Source organism: Nerophis ophidion, linkage group LG11 (genome assembly GCF_033978795.1).
Source record: "Nerophis ophidion isolate RoL-2023_Sa linkage group LG11, RoL_Noph_v1.0, whole genome shotgun sequence".
Taxonomy (NCBI): Eukaryota; Metazoa; Chordata; class Actinopteri; order Syngnathiformes; family Syngnathidae; genus Nerophis; species Nerophis ophidion.
This window is the reverse complement of record NC_084621.1, coordinates 66082037-66102140: the sequence shown is the minus strand read 5'-3', so window position 1 is coordinate 66102140 and position 20104 is coordinate 66082037. Positions and strand designations below refer to the sequence as shown.

The 20104-nt window shown below is 41.4% G+C and overlaps 1 protein-coding gene across 1 annotated transcript in view; it reads right to left on the bottom strand.

Annotated features, from left to right (window-relative positions):
* Nucleotides 1-5683, bottom strand: part of pop1 (POP1 homolog, ribonuclease P/MRP subunit) — a 34581-nt gene extending 28898 nt beyond the window's left edge. The window contains exons 1-2 of the mRNA XM_061916526.1: nt 5550-5683; nt 4985-5096 (exon numbers count right to left, since the gene is read on the bottom strand). Of these exons, the coding sequence (XP_061772510.1) occupies nt 4985-5093 (109 nt within the window). The 5' untranslated portion in view covers nt 5094-5096; nt 5550-5683. The remainder of the gene's footprint in view (nt 1-4984; nt 5097-5549) is intronic.
* Nucleotides 5684-20104: the final 14421 nt, after the last annotated feature.

Genomic DNA, 20104 nt, shown 5'->3' with positions numbered 1-20104 from the left:
ATTGTGTATTATTCTAATCGATCTTTTTTGTAACACAGTTAACGAATGTAGCGCACATTTGTAGTTGTTTCCCCCTATTTCTGTGGCATCCTGACCAGATGCCGGAACCACCTCATCTGGCTCCTCTCGATGTGGAGGAGCTCGTTAATAGGTTGGTGTACTAATTGTAAGTGAATTTTGTGTTTATTCATGTTAATTTAACAAAACAAAACAAAAAAAATAGTTTAAATTTTCTTTTTTTTTTATGTATAAAAAATTCTTCTGCGGCCCGGTACCAATCGAGCCACGGCACGCTACAGGGCCGCAGCCCGGTGGTTGGGGACCACTGCCTTAGACGCAGATTTGCTTGTTTTTTTTATTTTATCGATTATCGCTTTCCGCTGGTGTTTTGTTTTTATTTGCCGGGGCAATGTCAATCTGTAGCTTGTTTGGGGCCCCCTGCATTAAACACAATACGCTTGTAAATTGAGGTACCACTGTATACAGGAAAACTAATGAGTTAACTTTCTTTTGACTTTCCCAGAGAATCTTAAAAGATACAACTTCCTGTGGACCCTTGTTTTTTAGCGGGTAATGTGTTAGTGTAACAGGATTGAGCTAAGTGACAACCCTTGGCCCTAGTGTGTGAATGTGAGTGTGAATGTTGTCCATCTGTGTTGGCCCTGCGATGAGGTGGCGACTTGTCCAGGGTGTACCCCGCTTTCCACGGCACATTCTAAAAGTACTATTAAAATAAACAAAAGAAGATTTAAAAAAAGCTTCCAGGTGAAATGTAATTTAGAAAAAGTTGCAATGTTGACTAATAAATCCATCCATCCATCTTTTTCCGCTTATCCAAAGTCGGGCCACGGGGGCAGCAGCCTAAGCAGGGAAGCCCAGACTTCCCTCTCCCCAGCCATTTCGTCCAGCTCTTCCCGGGGGATCCGCAGGCATTCCCAAGTCAGCTGGGAGACATAGTTTTCCCAACGTGTCCTGGGTCTTTCCCGTGGCCTCCTACTGGTCAGACGTTCCCACAGCACCTCCCTAGGGAAGCGTTCAGGTGGCATCCTGACCAAATGCCCGAACCACCTCATCTGGCTCCTCTCGATGTAGAGGTGCAGATTAATATATTTTATTTTATCTGCCGGTGGATCGACATCGTTTGAGGACTGAGAGAGGCTAGCTGTTAGCTTCAAGCTAACCAGCACCCGACTAGACTCCTCTACCCCAAAAACATACTTTCCAGGTCAACAAACAAGGAAACTGTGTGCCTTTTGAAGTGTTAATGTGAAAGGAGTGACTAACAAAACAAAGCTAGAATTATTGACCTATTCAAGGCTCCGATTAATTCCACTTTGAAAAAAAAAAAATTTGTGGAAGATTTTCCATATTTTGTGTGTTTGCCATGAAAAAACAGTTTTCTTTGACAAAAAGGGCAGAAAATAAAAAAAACATTAGAAACAAAACTTAGAATTGCCGGATAGATCTGAAGTTGATGGAGACTAGAGACTTAAGCGCTAAATAAATAATGTATGTATGCCTTGGCACACCATTATCATCATTTCATGCCCGAAGCAAAACATGTTTTTACACTTTTATAATGAAATAAATACACCTACAACTTATTAAATCCAATTATACAAAAAACTACCGGCAGTGGTAACATTTAGATCCACGAAGGAAAGAAGACAGTGAATGAATGTTTATAACTGAAGGCATTTACATATGCATACAAAATGGTTTTATTTTGTATTATTGTTAAAAATAAATTTATGACACCTTTTTCCAAAACACAATATATCACTAAAAGAACCCTTCCAGTCAACTATAACCCTAGCCTAACCTCCTCCCCCCACCCGGGATTGTAAATAATCAAATGTATATACTTGTTCTTGTGCTTTCTGAGCTCACTATGTTCACTGCTGGCTGTACATATCCTACTAAGTCAGACCTACACTGTTACAATGTCCATTTCTCTGATGATATAATTGTTCATGACTGAAGTACTGATTGTGGTTTTCGTCCTGGTCGTGGAACTGTGGACCAGCTCTATACTCTCCGCAGGGTTCTTGAGGGTGCATGGGAGTTTGCCCAACCAGTCTACATGTGCTTCGTGGACTTGGAGAAGGCATTCGACCGTGTCCCTCGGGAAGTCCTGTGGGGAGTGCTCAGAGAGTATGGGGTATCGGACTGTCTTATTGTGGCGGTCCGCTCCCTGTATGATCAGTGCCAGAGCTTGGTCCGCATTGCCGGCAGTAAGTCGAACACATTTCCAGTGAGGGTTGGACTCCGCCAAGGCTGTCCTTTGTCACCGATTCTGTTCATAACTTTTATGGACAGAATTTCTAGGCGCAGTCAAGGCGTTGAGGGGTTCCGGTTTGGTGACCGCAGGATTAGGTCTCTGCTTTTTGCAGATGATGTAGTCCTGATGGCTTCATCTGACCGGGATCTTCAGCTCTCGCTGGATCGGTTCGCAGCCGAGTGTGAAGCGACCGGAATGAGAATCAGCACCTCCAAGTCCGAGTCCATGGTTCTCGCCCGGAAAAGGGTGGAATGCCATCTCCGGGTTGGGGAGGAGACCCTGCCTCAAGTGGAGGAGTTCAAGTACCTAGGAGTCTTGTTCACGAGTGAGGGAAGAGTGGATCGTGAGATCGACAGGCGGATCGGTGCGGCGTCTTCAGTAATGCGGACGTTGTCCCGATCCGTTGTGGTGAAGAAGGAGCTGAGCCGGAAGGCAAAGCTCTCAATTTACCGGTCGATCTACGTTCCCATCCTCACCTATGGTCATGAGCTTTGGGTCATGACCGAAAGGATAAGATCACGGGTACAAGCGGCCGAAATGAGTTTCCTCCGCCGTGTGGCGGGGCTCTCCCTTAGAGATAGGGTGAGAAGCTCTGCCATCCGGGAGGAACTCAAAGTAAAGCCGCTGCTCCTTCACATCGAGAGGAGCCAGATGAGGTGGTTCGGGCATCTGGTCAGAATGCCACCCGAACGCCTCCCTAGGGAGGTGTTTAGGGCACGTCCAACCGGTAGGAGGCCACGGGGAAGACCCAGGACACGTTGGGAAGAGTATGTCTCCCGGCTGGCCTGGGAGCACCTCGGGATCCCCCGGGAAGAGCTAGACGAAGTGTCTGGGGAGAGGGAAGTCTGGGTTTCCCTGCTTAGGCTGTTGCCCCCGCGACCCGACCTCGGATAAGCGGAAGAAGATGGATGGATGGATGAAGTACTGATATCAACCAAACCAAACACCCTCCACATCTCACCCCCAGGATTTGTAAATGTAAATAATTCAATGTATATACTCTGATGATTAACGTGTGTGATGAGTGTATTATGCTGATAGTATATATTTGTACCATGAAATGATTAACATGGACTCCATGGATCAATCAATCGAAGAATGTGAGATACAACAGGATACATTTATCATTTGTTTTCAAAACTCAGGAGGCTGGGATCCTTCAACGTCTATACAAAGATGTTGAAGATGTTCTACGAGTCGGTGGTGGCGGGCAACTTCTTGTATGCCTTCTAAGAGTGAGGGACACAAACAGACTGGACAAGTTGGTAGAGAAGGCCAGTAACATGGTGGGAGTGGAGCTGGACTCTCTGGCGGTGGTGTCAGAGAGGAGAAGTCTAGCAAAACTCCTAGCCATTATGGACAACACCTCCCACCCACAACACTCGGACCTTGCGGCGAGAATGAGCACGTTCAGTGGAAGGCTCAGACTCCCTAAATGCAACACGGAACGAAACAGGAGGTCCTTCATACCGACAGCCATCAGACTGTATAATGTATATGTTCCTTGACTGCACTTAAATGTAGAATATATTTATATTATTCATATATGTTATATATTATTGTCTATTGTGAGCAAACTGTGGTGCTGAATTTCCCCCAGGGAGCAATAAAGTACTTTCTCTTCTATCTATTCTATTCTAAAACACTTGCAAAAAAGTGGTACCCCAATTGTATGACTTGATGGGGTCCCAGGGACCCCATTTTGAAAATTCCTAGCGCCAACACTGTAAACCAGGGGTGGGCATTACGTCGATCGCGATCGACTGGTCGATCTCGGAGGGTGTGTCAGTCGATCTCAAGCCAGGCATTAAAAAATAGACATAAAAATGAGCAATCATCAATCATACCAAGACTTCACTTTCGTCAGTTGTTTGACATTCTCGGCACCCGAGGAGCTTGTGAGATGACGCTGGCTGCTGCGAGCTCATATTTAAGAAAAAAAATCACTAACAGGGCGGAAGCATGGAAACACATTTTATTTCTAGAGACTCCGTACCTACTGTCAAAACTCTAAAGACCGACTGCACAGTTCCTGTCTTCACCATAAAAGACCTGTTTCATCCTGCCTGTGCTAACAAAATAAGAGTCTCAGAAAGCTAGCGTGCACAAGCTACGGAGTTTGATGCCAATGTATTTCTCCCCCCGCCCTCAGCGACCGCTTTCTCACTTGCTTGCCCACCCGCACACTCACTGACGTCACTCACCTGCTGCCAGACATAAAGGGCCACACACATATGCTACTCTCATAACAAAGTGTTTAAAAACGAGTATGCAAGTTGGACAAATGAGATGCCAAATCCAACCACTTTCATGTGGTATTGGACAGAAAGGAGGACTTTTTTTTTTTCCTCCATTTGAAAATGCGGACGTTATCAGCACCACTGTCTAATTCCAATCAATGCAAGTCATCAGAATCAGGTAATACACCAACTTATATTCTTGTCTTCATGAAAGAAAGGAATCTATGTGTGTTAAACATGCTTGTATTATCATTAAACACCATTAACTTGTTAACAAAAATGTCTCTTTCATAAATAAATAAATATAAATTATAAATAGGAACTAGGTAGATCTCCTCTACTTGGTCAATTGAAAAGTAGCTCGCCTGCAGAAAAAGTGTGAGCGCCCCTGCAGTAAACATATGACAACAAGAGACATGGCGCTGGTAAAATAAATACACAGCAATACAAAAAAATTAGTTACCGTTGGACGCTTTGCTTCCTTGGGCATCAACCGGCGTGGAGGAAAACTGCACGTTGGCGGGCTGGTTTCTCATTTTCTTCTGACGCATTTTCACTTTAGCAGCAGACATTTTCTATGAAGGGAGCAAGAGAGAGTTATTATTTGTACATGACAGTCCTGCTCATGCCTGATAGTGATCCATCCATCCATTACTACCGCTTATGTATCTCAGCTTTAATCGGGCGAAAGGCGGTGTACACCCTGGACAAGTCGTCACCTCATCGCAGGGCCAACACAGATAGACAGACAACATTCACACACTAGGGACCATTTAGTGTTGCCAATCAACATATCCCCAGGTGCAAACTCCACACAGAAAGATCCCAAACCCGGGATTGAACCCTGACTCCTCAGGACCTTCGTATTGTGAGGCAGACGCACAACCCCTTCACCACCGTGCTGATAGTGATAACACGCAGCAAACTCAAAACTATCCCCCGTCTTTAACTATCCAACACGGAGGCGAAGAATGGTGGCGTTTTCAAACAAAACATGAATGAAATAGCATTATATATCACTCCGTTACCTTAATAGACGCCAAATTTGACCTTAAAACGTAGATGTGTCCACTTGGAAAGCCAGCAAGCTAGCATGTGGAACGCAGACAGCGTGGTTGTTACTTCCGGGTATATGCCGATGGTGCTCATGGGAGTTGTAGTGTTTAGACAGATATAGTTGTTTGACTTCAATCAACACATACGTGTTCAAATAATCCGTGTTTATTTGAGGAAATATGTAATGTTAACACAACATTTGCGCGAAATAATATGCAAAGAAAGAATATTTGATGTTTGATGTCAATAAATTATCATTAAATGTAAAAAAAAAAAAAAGTTATGATTTTTTGTAAGAAGAAAAGGGAGGAAACGACCAAACTGCCAAAAATGGAATTGATATTGAAACGGATTCTGAATTTAGATTTTTAGAAGTGATACTGGATGACCATGAATTGATTAACGTGGACCCCTAATTAAACAAGTTGAAAACTTATTGGGGTGTTACCATTTAGTGGTCAATTGTATGGAATCTGTACTGAACTTTGCAATCTACTAATAAAAGTATCAATCAATCAATCAATCAATCAAAGACGGTCTGACATGGAAATCTCATATTGCACATGTACGGAAAAAGATGCCTTTTTTTAATTGATTTAAACTTCTATTAGTAGATTGCACAGTACAGTACATATTCTGTACAATTGACCACTAAATGGTAACACCCGAATAAGTTTTTCAACTTGTTTAAGTCCGGGTCCACGTTAATCAATTCATGGCTGTGGAGATGGCGGAGCTGACGGGCTGACGGCGGGGTAGGGCAAGCCATAGTCCTACTCCAGATGGCGGCCAGGAGGCGGAGGATGCGGCGGAGTGGAGAGGCGGGGCGTGCTGGAAGCGACGCTGCCGCAATCAGATTCAGGTGCGTAGATCAATTAATGCATCTGTATAAAAGGGGAGAAGGAGGAGCGATCAGGGCGGAAGGAGTAGAAGAACCAGACGAGAGAGAACGACTGAGAGCAAACCGACCACAGCGACAAAGACGCGACAAACTGAAGGTGAGAGTGGAGCAAGCAGGAAGGAGGAGCAGCTGAAAAGTGATCCGACCGAAAAGGCAAAGCTTATTTGAAAAATAAACGAGAGTCAAACCTGCTCAGCGATGTCCTTCCTCAATGGTCCATGCAACCAGCACGATGACGGCAGTAAGCCGTTTACAATGGCCTAAGAGTATTTTTATATCAAAAAAGGTCAAATATGTGTTAGATTACCGGGCAATGTGAATATTGTGTTGTGCACTTATATTGCCATACATCAGCTGCTGTGTGGAAGTGTGGGGGAACACATACAAGAGTAACATAAAGGCATTGTACTGTGATGAGGTGGCGACTTGTCCAGGGTGTACTCCGCCTTCCGCCCGAATGCAGCTGAGATAGGCTCCAGCACCTCTCACAACCCCGGAAGGGACAGGCGGTAGGAAATGGATGGCTGGATAAAGGCATTGTACTCTGATGAGGTGGCGACTTGTCCAGGGTGTATCCCGCCTTCCGCCCGAATGCAGCTGAGATAGGCTCCAGCACCCTCCCGCGACCCCGAAACGGACAAGCGGTAGAGAATGGATGGATGGATAAAGGCATTGTATCAACAGAAAAGAGCTATAAGGATTATTCATAAAGTAGATTACTTAGAACACACTAACATATTATTTATTCATTCTGGTTTATTGAAACTACAGGAAGTACTAGTTACAGACATTATGCGTTATGTTTAAGCAGGGGTCTCAAACTCCATTCACCTCGGGAGCCACTGGATGCAGAATCTGGGTGAGGCAGGGCCGCAAGAAAATATTTTTTAAAATGTGCACACTCCTCAGCATGTCTAGTTGTATCATGACGTTTCAAATTGTATCCCTTGTGCACCGCAACTTTCTCTGTGCAAATAAGACACGTCGGGGTGCCCACATGCTCAATAAAGAAATAATCTCCCACTTTTTTTTGGAATTGTCTCTGCTCCTCACTAACCTTTCTTTTCACTGCAGGCTTTGAAAAAGACATGTTTGGGGTTGTGTAATATGTTTATATTTAGCTGACGCAAGCAGAATAATGTTATTTCCGCGATGTGTGTCCTTCCGCTTTTCCTCCCTACAGCAACATGGCAGTCGGCGGATAATAGCCAGGAAAGTACCAGGATAGCGAGCGCAAAAAAAAATGACGGCTCCCGGAAGTGCTATCTGGCATTCTATAGAAATATATGTCGTGTTCAACGTGTGAGGCAATGCAAATTAAACAATAAAAAAAACAAATAACGGTTTGAATTGGTCCAGGTTATCGGGGACTGTTATTACCGACGGACAGGTGTTGCGGTGTGACAAACCCTCATCTCCATGGCACTTCTCTGTTGCTTTCACTCATTTGCCGCTTTTCCACTAATGCAGTGGTAGGCAACCCAGAACGTTGAAAGAGCCAATTTGGACCCAAATAACACAACGCTGTCAAGCACCCTTCATATAAAACTCGCAGACCACACTAACATTAAACTTTCATATTAAGGTGGACGAAGCAAAATAACGTCTCGTGGTCCAATTGCGGCCCGCGCGTCTGAGACCTGTGTGTTTAAGGCTAAAAGTAAAACATTAAAAGCTAATTTACAAAAAATGTTTGTCATCACTTCTGAGAATGAAGAGCATAGGAGAAAAGGTCATTTCAAACATCAGTATTCAAGGACAACTTTAAAACAAATGTGTCTAGCATTTTTGCATTGATTGATTGAATTGATTGAAACTTTTATTAGTAGATTGCACAGTTCAGTACATATTCCGTACAATTGACCACTAAATTGTAACACCCGAATACAATTTTCAACTTGTTTAAGTCGAGGTTCAGGTTAATCAATTCATGGTACAATCAATTCATGCAGCAGATTCTTAAAATAATTAGAGTGTTGACAAGAGTTTTTGCAGAAGGTCCCTAAAACAGTGCAACACTCCTATAACTCTTACAAAATAAAAACACCAAAATCAAATGTCCAGAGCAGAGGACACTGGTTCTCTTGGGGTTGTGTGTCTCAGTTGGTAGAGCGGCCATGCCAGAAGCCTGAGGGTTCCAGGTTCAATTTCAGCTTCCGCCATCCTCGTCACTCCCCCGGTGTCCTTGGGCAAGACACTTTACACACCTGCTCGCAGTGTCACCCAAACTGGTTTGAATGTAGCTTACATGTTAAATAGACTCCCATTTTAGACCAGTTGATCTGCCGTTTCTTTTCTTTTTCTTCTATGTCCCACTCTCCCTTGTGGAGGGGGTCCGGTCCGATCCGGTGGCCATGTACTGCTCGCCTGTGTATCGGCTGGGGACATCTCTGCGCTGCTGATCCGCCTCCGCTTGGGATGGTTTCCTGTGGACGGGACTCTCGCTGCTGTGTTGGATCCGCTTTGGACTGGACTCTCGCGACTGTGTTGGATCCAATATGGATTGAACTTTCACAGTATCATGTTAGACCCGCTCGACATCCATTGCTTTCCTCCTCTCCAAGGTTCTCATAGTCATCATTGTCACCGACGTCCCACTGGGTGTGAGTTTTCCTTGCCCTTATGTGGGCCTACCGAGGATGTCGTAGTGGTTTGTGCAGCCCTTTGAGACACTAGTGATTTAGGGCTATATAAGTAAACATTGATTGATTGATTGACATGTAGATAATGGTTTTCACTATGTAAAGCGCTTGGAGTCTCTGGAGAAAAAGCTCTATATAAATACAATTCAGTTTTCCAGGAATATTTTAAAAATAATTTCTGGAAGTGTGGCCCCCTAACAAATTTATTTGTATAATTTAGATTTTAAGCACCATGAATTGAACTGGGAAGCTCGGAGGTACAGGGGTTGATGCACGTGCCTCACAATACAAAGGTCTTGAGTAGTCCTCGGTTCAATCCCAGGCTCGGGATCTTTCTGTGTAGAGTTTGCATGTTCTCCCCGTGACTGCGTGGGTTCCCTCCGGCTTCCTCCCACTTCCAAAGACATGCACCTGGGGATAGGTTGATTGGCAACACTAAATTGGCCCTAGTGTGTGAATGTGAGTGTGAATGTTGTCTGTCTATCTGTGTTGGCCCTGCGATGAGGTGGCGACTTGTCAAGGGTGTAAACCACGTACCGCCCGAATGCAGCTGTGATAGGCCCCGGCAACCCCCGGTGGCCCCAAAAAGGGACAAGCGGTAGAAAATGGATAAATGGATGAATTGAACTGTTATTTCTGTTCTTGTGCTGCAACACCCAGACTATAAATTGTGGTGGCAATTTGCTCATTTCGATCATTTTGTGTAAAAATAGACAGTTTTATGTCTTCCACAGCTCCTCTACCACACCGGGTCCCCCAAGGGCTCATTTCTTGCCATGTTCTGTTTGGGTTGTGTTGTTTGCTCGGTCCTCGTATTATCTTTTAACCTGTCCATTGTACAGCACTTTGGCAACCCCTGTGGAAAATTTTAAAAGTGCTTTATAGATAAAGTTGATTTTATTTGATTTGATTGATGTAGACACAGTTGATATGTGGTAGATGTTCTTACACAAAACACACAGACAACCACGGTTTATTTTGAAAATCCACCGCTAACTCGGGATGGAATTTATGGCTCTTTGATGGGAGGCGGATCTCAACGAGTCTTTCCTTTCAAGAACCGTTCAAAAAACTGACTTGTTATCATATTTTTTTTTTCATGAAGAAAAAAATCACTGGTCCCAGTTATAAGAAATATTGTGCAACTGAATAAACACAATTTATGCAACAATTACTTTATTGTAGGGGATTATTTTTGATTTAATGGCTACAATTTAGGGCTTCACGGTGGAAGAGGGGTTAGTGCGTCTGCCTCACAATACGAAGTTCCTGCAGTCCCGGGTTCAAATCCAGGCTCGGGATCTTTCTGTGTGGAGTTTGCATGTTCTCCCCGTGAATGCGTGGGTTCCCTCCGGGTACTCCGGCTTCCTCCCACTTCCAAAGACATGCACCTGGGGATAGGTTGATTGGCAACACTAAATTGGCCCCAGTGTGTGAATGTGAGTGTGAATGTAGTCTGTCTGTGTTGGTCCTGTGATGAGGTGGCGACTTGTCCAGGGTGTACCCTGCCTTCCGCCCGATTGTAGCTGAGATAGGCGCCAGCACCCCCCGTCACCCCGAAAGGGAATAAGCGGTAGAAAATGGATGCATGGATGGATGGGGCTACAATTCAGTTTTTGTTTCGTTTTCATTGTATTGCTTCCTTAATGGGAAACTGCAATTTTTCACAACCATTATGAAAAACATGACGGATGGATTTTTTTTAATGCATTCTAAATATTAAATAAATGCGATCAAAAGCCCTCTAAAAAATGAGCCATTAAATTATGCGTATAAAACCTTCACAAAAACATCCATTCACCTCCATTAGGGATTTATACACATGATGTATGTAATTTAGTAATGGCCACATTTATAACAACGTTTAGTATTTGAGTATTTTGATAATTAATTTCGAATACGCATGACGTATGCTTTTTTCTTCTTCTTCATCACTGATTATTACTCACTGCAGACTTTGAGAGCCAACAAACATGATAAAACATCACTTACTGAACAATGTCTGCTGTCATTAGGATGCCTGTCACGCGGTGTTTGCATCGTGGATGCGTGTTTTGTCACCCCCGGTTGCAAATGGGCCAGAAGGACAGGAATTGCAGGTAGGAGCTTGGAATAATACAAAAATAAAAGAAGACTGGTACAGCATTGGAGTCCAAAAGTCCAAAAGTAATGTGCTGAGCGCACGAGAAGCTAAGGCGAGACTTAGCACAAGTATAGAGATCGGAGATATACCAACGTGAGTGTTGCATGGAGCAAACGACGAATCAAGAAAGAACTGAGGTAGAAGGCAGGCTTAAATACTAAGGCAATCAATGAAACCCAGGTGCGCGGCAAAAGCAAGAGCAGGTGGAACAACTACGAAACCATGGTAACAAGAAACAAGGAAGTGCACAACTCGGAACTGGAAAAGTCCAAAACAATCAAAAAACACAAAAGGACTCAAAAACCAAATGAATATATGATCCGGGTGGCGGATCATAACAATACCGACCAATAGGATGTTCATTTATTCCCATTTAGATTTGAAAACATTTCTTATAATCCTCACGAGGAAATGGGGTGGGGTGCGTTAGCGCTTATAATAACAATATCACTAATACTTGGTAAATATTCAAGTCACAACATGTACATAAGAGTATTGCTGGTGCTTTTTGAATGGTTATTTATTTGATTTTGCGGGCTAAATAGTGGAGCTCCCATTAACTTCTACTTACGTTTATTTAATATTTAGAATGCATTAAAAATCCAGGGTGTACCCCGCCTTCCGCCCGATTGTAGCTGAGATAGGCGCCAGCGCCCCCCGAGACCCCCAAAAGGAATAAGCGGTAGAAAAATGGATGGATAAAAAAAATCCCTCCGTCGTCATAATGATTATGTTTGATTGGCAAAATTCAAAAATAGTGCAGTTAAATAAATGGACAACATATTTAAAATATATGTTTTGTTTGATTCATTATCTAGTCCATTTGCCTGCCAAGTGACGCTATATACGCATGTGCAATTGGTTCTAAATGGGGCAATAAAGAGTCGTTCAAAACACTTGATTCGTTCGCGAACGTCACATTTCTACCACTGCTCAGGTCGAAGAGGAGGCGGGATTCCTGTCTACTTCTCCATCTATGCTAAAAGATGATGGGAGCTACCACTAGAGGGCGCTGTGTCCCCATGCAGAATAACTGTGGTGTATTTTTGGAGGCTCAACTTTCAAAAAGTATTTTCTAAATGATAAAACCGCCTTTTTACACCAAGTCAGCACTTTCTGCAACTTATTCGAAACATCTGTGTCTGATATTTATATTTATTGTATGTTCAGTTTTTCAAAACAGTTTTTTTGGGGAGAATACCTTAGATTGTTCTGAGAGGGACAACTTTGATGACTATTAGCCTCATTGATAAACATTATTTTAAAATGAACTTATATATATATATACAGTATATATATATATATATATATATATATATATATATATATATATATATATATATACTGTATATATATATATATAAGTTCAATAAACATTATTTAATAAACATTATTTTAAAATGAACTTATATATATATATATACAGTATATATATATATATATATATATATATATATATATATATATATATATATATATATATATATATATATACTGTATATATATATATATATAAGTTCATTTTAAAATAATGTTTATCAATGAGGCTATATATATATATATATATATATATATATATATATATCAATCAATCAATCAATGTTTACTTATATAGCCCTAAATCACTAGTGTCTCAAAGGGCTGCACAAACCACCACGACATCCTCGGTAGGCCCAAATAAGGGCAAGGAAAACTCACACCCAGTGGGACGTCGGTGACAATGATGACTATGAGAACCTTAGAGAGGAGGAAAGCAATGGATGTCGAGCGGGTCTAACATGATACTGTGAAAGTTCAATCTATAATGGATCCAACACAGTCGCGAGAGTCCAGTCCAAAGCGGATCCAACACAGCAGCGAGAGTCCCGTTCACAGCGGAGCCAGCAGGAAACCATCCCAAGCGGAGGCGGGTCAGCAGCGCAGAGATGTCCCCAGCCGATACACAGGCAAGCAGTACATGGCCACCGGATCGGACAGGACCCCTTCCACAAGGGAGAGTGGGACATAGAAGAAAAAGAAAAGAAACGGCAGATCAACTGGTCTAAAAAGGGAGTCTATTTAAAGGCTAGAGTATACAAATGAGTTTTAAGGTGAGACTTAAATGCTTCTACTGAGGTGGCATCTCGAACTTTTACCGGGAGGGCATTCCAGAGTACTGGAGCCCGAAATGAAAACGCTCTATAGCCCGCAGACTTTTTTTGGGCTTTGGGAATCACTAATAAGCCGGAGTCCTTTGAACGCAGATTTCTTGCCGGGACATATGGTACAATACAATCGGCAAGATAGGATGGAGCTAGACCGTGTAGTATTTTATACGTAAGTAGTAAAACCTTAAAGTCACATCTTAAGTGCACAGGAAGCCAGTGCAGGTGAGCCAGTACAGGTGTAATATGATCAAACTTTCTTGTTCTTGTCAAAAGTCTAGCAGCCGCATTTTGTACCAACTGTAATCTTTTAATGCTAGACATGGGGAGACCCGAAAATAATACGTTACAGTAGTCGAGGCGAGACGTAACAAACGCATGGATAATGATCTCAGCGTCTTTAGTGGACAGAATGGAGCGAATTTTAGCGAGATTACGGAGATGAAAGAAGGCCGTTTTAGTAACGTTTTTAATGTGTGCCTCAAAGGAGAGAGTTGGGTCAAAGATAATACCCAGATCCTTTACCGTGTCGCCTTGTTTAATTGTTTGGTTGTCAAATGTTAGAGTTGTATTATTAAATAGAGTTCGGTGTCTAGCAGGACCGATAATCAGCATTTCCGTTTTTTTGGCGTTGAGTTGCAAAAAGTTAGCGGACATCCATTGTTTAATTTCATTAAGACACGCCTCCAGCTGACTACAGTCCGGCGTGTTGGTCAGCTTTAGGGGCATGTAGAGTTGGGTGTCATTAGCATAGCAGTGAAAGCTAACACTGTATTTGCGTATGATGTCACCTAGCGGCAGCATGTAGATGCTGAAGAGTGCAGGGCCAAGGACCGAACCCTGGGGAACTCCACACGTTACCTTAACGTAGTCCGAGGTCACATTGTTATGGGAGACACACTGCATCCTATCAGTAAGATAAGAGTTAAACCAAGACAGGGCTAAGTCGGACATACCAATTCGTGTTTTGATACGTTCTAATAAAATATTATGATCGACAGTATCGAAAGCAGCGCTAAGATCGAGGAGCAGCAACATAGATGACGCATCAGAATCCATCGTTAGCAATAGATCATTAGTCATTTTTGCGAGGGCTGTCTCCGTGGAGTGATTTGCTCTGAAACCGGATTGAAAGGTTTCACATAGATTGTTAGACGCTAAGTGTTCATTTAACTGCTCCGCAACAATTTTTTCGAGGATTTTTGAAATAAAGGGAAGGTGAGACACCGGTCGGTAGTTTACCATGAGGTCAGGATCGAGGTTAGGTCTTTTAAGAAGAGGATGAATAACAGCTTTTTTGAATGCTAGGGGAACAGTGCCCGAGGAAAGTGATAAGTTTATATACAGTATATACGTGTGTGTATACATATACACATATATATACACATATATATATACACACACACACACACACATATATATATATATATATATATATATATATATATATATATATATATATATATATAAATTCACACTGGTATTTCTTGACTTCTAGAGTTTTATTATTATTTTCCAACACTGTTTATAGTCTTCTGTAGAGATGTCCGACTTGCCGATATTATCGACCGATAAATCCTTTAAAATGTAATATCAAAAATTATTGGTATCGGTTTTTGAAAAAAGGCAACATTTCTGTCTTTTTAAAACGCTGCTGTGTACACGGAAGTAGGGAGAAATACATAGTGTCAATAAACCTTAAAGGCACTGCCTTTGCGCGCCGGCCCAGTCACATAATATCTACGGCTTTTTACACACACAAGTGAATGCAAGGCATACTTGGTCAACAGCCATGCAGGTCACACTGAGGGTGGCCATATAAACAACTTTAACACTATGACTAATATGCGACACACTGTGAACCCACACCAAACAAGAATGACAAACACATTTTGGGAGAACATCCGCACCGTAACACAATATAAACACAACAGAACAAATACCATGAATTGATTTACGTGGACCCCGACTTAAACAAGTCGAAAAATTAATTCGGGTGTTACCATTTAGAGGTCAATTGTACGGAATATGTACTGTACTGTGCAAGTTTCAATCAATCATTCAATCAAAACCCAGAATCTCTTGCAGCACTAACTCTTCCAGGACTCAACACTATACACCCCCCCCCCACCCCCCCCTCGCCACTTCAACCCCGCCCACCTCAACCTCTCTCAGGGAGAGCATGTCCCAAATTTCAAGCTGCTGTTTTGAGGCATGTTAAAAAAAATAATGCACTTTGTGACTTCAATTATAAATATGGCAGTGCCATGTTGGCGTTTTTTTCCATAACTTTAGTTGATTTATTTTGGAAAATCTTGTTACAATGTCAAATGCATCCAGCGGGGCATCACTACAAAATTAAGCATAATAATATGTTAATTCCACGACTGTATATATCGGTATCGGTTGATATATGTATCAGTAATTAAGAGTTGGACAATATCGGAATATCGGCCAAAAACCCATTATCGGACATCTCTAGTCTTCTGCACAAAGTTCCCAGCCAGAGCTGCCTTCCAGGTTGCTGCGTGTTCTATAGTATGTCATTTGATTGAGTTTCCATTGACACTGTAACGCAGGGGTCGGGAACCTTTTTGGCTGAGAGAGCCAAGAAGCCAAATTTTTTCAAATGTATTTCCCTTAGAGCCATATAATATTTTTTTTAACACTGAACACAACCAAACGTGTGCATTTTTAAGACCAACATTTCCAGAGTATAATAGGTCTCTTATTCTTTATAATAATATTGTTATTCTGAAGCTAACTGTGGAGGGGGCGTGGCCTGCGGTCCTGCAGCAAAGCAGGATGTTGCCAGGACCGGCCTCGAAATCAGCGACAGGTGCGTAGATGGCCCACCTGGGCCTTGTTATCTAATCACCTGTCGCTCTGTTATAAGCAGCAGCCAGGAGGAGAGACAGGGTTGGGGCTGGAGCCAGAGCGCGAGTGAGGATGAAAGAGAAAAAGACAATTGATGGAAAGCAACTGAGAGAAAAATGAAATAAAACAATATTGTAACCCTAAAACAGGCTCTTGGTGGTCTGAAGAACCCCCAGGAGGGCAAGCGCCACACTAACCAATAATAAATAAATTACTTCTTACCATTAATGCAACTTCTTGAACATAAAAAAGCATGAGAATGTTTTATATTTTGAACGTTATTTTTAACACTTATTACAAGTGGAATTATTCATTACTTATCGTGTTAAGCAATGTTAGGTCAGATTTATTGGAGAGCCAGATGCAGTCATCAAAAGAGCCACATCTGGCTCTAGAGCCACAGGTTCCCTACCCCTGCTGTAACGTATTAAAAGAACCAAAGTATTCCTCCTGTATGTTTATGTGTATGAGGGACTGCATGGGGGCAGCACGGTGGATCCAGTGGTTAGTGCATTTGCTTCACAATACGAAGGTCCCGAGCAGTCCTGGGTTCAATCCCGGGCTCGGGATCTTTCTGTGTGGAGTTTGCATGTTCTCCCCGTGACTGCGTGGGTTCCCTCCGGGTACTCCGGCTTCCTCCCACTTCCAAAGACATGCACCTGGGGATAGGTTGATTGGCAACACTAAATTGGCCCTAGTGTGTGAATGTGAGTGTGAATGTTGTCTGTCTATCTGTGTTGGCCCTGTGATGAGGTGGCGACTTGTCCAGGGTGTACGCTGCCTTCCGCCCGAATGCAGCTGAGATAGGCCCCAGCGACCCCCCACCACCCCAAAAAGGGACAAGCGGTAGAAAACGGATGGATGGATGAGGGACTGCATGGTTCAGGTTGAAGCAGTTGCTGTCTTCCTAGGCCAGGGGTGTCAAACTCATTTTAGTTAAGGGGCCGCATGGAGGAAAATCTGCGCCGCAAGATTAAAATCATGGCATTAAAACTACAACATAAAGACAACTTCAGATTGTTTTCTTTGTCTTACTTTGGCCAAAAATAGAACAAACACATTCGGAAAATATTACAATAAAAATATAGAAAACAAATACTGGCAGCGGTAAAGTTGAGATCCAAGAAGGTGAATGAATGTTTATAACTGAACAAATGTCACATATGCATAACAATTTGTTTTCTTTTGTATTATTTTTTTTAATGAATTAAGTAATGTTTATGACAACCTTTTTCCAAAACACAATCTAGAATGTGAGATATAACAAGATAATGCATACATGTATCATTTGTTTTCAAAATAGTTACACATTTTTATGACTTGGTGGGGTCCCTGGGACCCCATTATGACAATTCCTAGCGCCAACACTGATGGGAGTATTGGTGCGGGCAAAACAGCAGCAGGCGGCTGTGGCCTGCGGGCCGGTTCTAATACTAATCAAACTTTGATACATAGGTCCTCCATCCAGCCATCCATCCATCCATTTCCTACCGCTTGTCCCTTTTGGGGTCGCGGGGGGTCGCCAGCGCCTATCTCAGCTGCATTCGGACGGTAGGCGAGGTACACCCTGGACAAGTCGCCACCTCATCGCAGGGCACCTTATGAGGGTCCTAGGCCCTCTTAAGTCTTTTGATGTGACAAGTTAAACCATGTTGAATATAAACCTGTTGAGGAATTCTTATAAAATGTCAGTAATGTTTATTAATAATAACATATCTTAGTCAATAAATTCATATTGTTTTTTGAAAAAAGTTTTTTGTCAAATTATTTTAAAGTACATATTTTAAAACAATGCTGTACTTTATAAATGAAAACTTTACAATTTTTACGGTCTCAATTCCCAACCGCTATGTTATTAGACAGGTTCCTGGAAGGCTTGTTGTGTTAGACGAGGGGTCACCAACGCGGTGCCCGCGGGCACAGGGTCACCCGTAAAGACCAGATGAGTCGCCCGCTGGCCTGTTCTAAAAATAGCTCAAATAGCAGCACTTACCAGTGAGCTGCCTCTATTTTTTAAATTGTATTTATTTACTAGCAAGCTGGTCTCGATTTGCTCGACATTTTTAATTCTAAGAGAGACAAAACTCAAATAGTCTTTGAAAATCCAAGAAAATATTTTAAAGACTTGGTCTTCACTTGTTTGAATACATTCATTTATTTTTTTTTACTTTGCTTCTTATAACTTTCAGAAAGACAGTTTTAGAGAAAAAATACAACCTTACAAATTATTTTAGGATTTTTAAACAAATATACCTTCTTACCTTTTAAATTCCTTCCTCTTCTTTCCTGACAATTTAAATCAATGTTCAAGTAATTTCTTTTTATTGTAAAGAATGATAAATACATTTTAATTTAGTTGTTCATTTTAGCTTCTGTTTTTTTGACGAAGAATATTTGTGAAATATTTCTTCAAACTTATTATGATTAAAATTCAAAAAAAATATTCTGGCCAATCTACAAAATATGAAGAATCAAATTTAAATCTTATTTCAAAGTCTTTTGAATTTCTTTTAAAATTTTTGTTCTGGAAAATCTAGAAGAAATAATGATTTGTCTTTGTTAGAAATATAGCTTGGTCCAATTTGTTATATATTCTAACAAAGTGCAGATTGGATTTTAACCTATTTAAAACATGTCAACAAAATTCTAAAATTAATCTTAATCAGGAAAAATTACTAATGATGTTCCATTAATTTTTTTTTTTAATTTTCAAAAAGATTCGAATTAGCTAGTTTTTCTCCTCATTTTTTTCGATTGAATTTTGAATTTTAAAGAGTCGAAATTGAAGCTAAACTATGTTTCAAAATTACATTTTCATTTTTTTCGTGTTCTCTCCTATTTTAAATCGTTTAATTTAAGTTTTTTTTTCATCATTTATTCTCTACAAAAAAACTTCCGTAAAAGGAAAAAAAATGTACGACGGAATGACAGACAGAAATACCCATTTTTTTTTATATATATAAATAGATTTATTTATTAAAGGTAAATTGAGCAAATTGGCTATTTCTGGCAATTTATTTAAGTGTGTATCAAACTGGTAGCCCTTCGCATTAATCAGTACCCAAGAAGTAGCTCTTGGATTCAAAAAGGTTGGTGACCCCTGTGTTACACAAATAATGTTTTTAATTTACCATAATGATGATTTGTTGGCCAACAACTTCATATTAGTTATTAGTTTCGGTAATTTTGACCATCAATACAGATACAATATAATACGAAACATATTTACAGCTTCACATTCCAACATGTCCAAAAAGGAGCAGGTAGAAACAGATCTTTTTCCGTTTAGAAGCAACATGTGTTCACTTCCTGTCTCAATCAGTAACAAGTTCTCCCACTTAAAATGATGACAGAGGTCTGTAATTTTCATCATAGGTACACTTCAACTGTGAGAGACAGAATGTGAAAAAACAATCCAGGAATTCACATTGTAGGAATTTTAAAGAATTTATTTGTAAATTGTGGTGGAAAATAAGTATTTGGTCAACCATTCAAAGCTCTCACTGATGGAAGGAGGTTTTGGCTCAAAATCTCACGATACATGGCCCCGTTCATTCTTTCCTTAACACGGATCAATCGTCCTGTGCCCTTAGCAGAAAAACAGCACCAAAGCATGATGTTTCCACCCCCATGCTTCACATTAGGTATGGTGTTCTTGGGATGCAACTCAATATTTTTCTTCCTCCAAACACGAGTTGAGTTTATACCAAAAAGTTCTATTTTGGTTTCATCTGACCACATGACATTCTCCCAATCCTCTGCTGTATCATCCATGTGATCTCTGGCAAACTTCAGACGGGCCTGGACATGCACTGGCTTA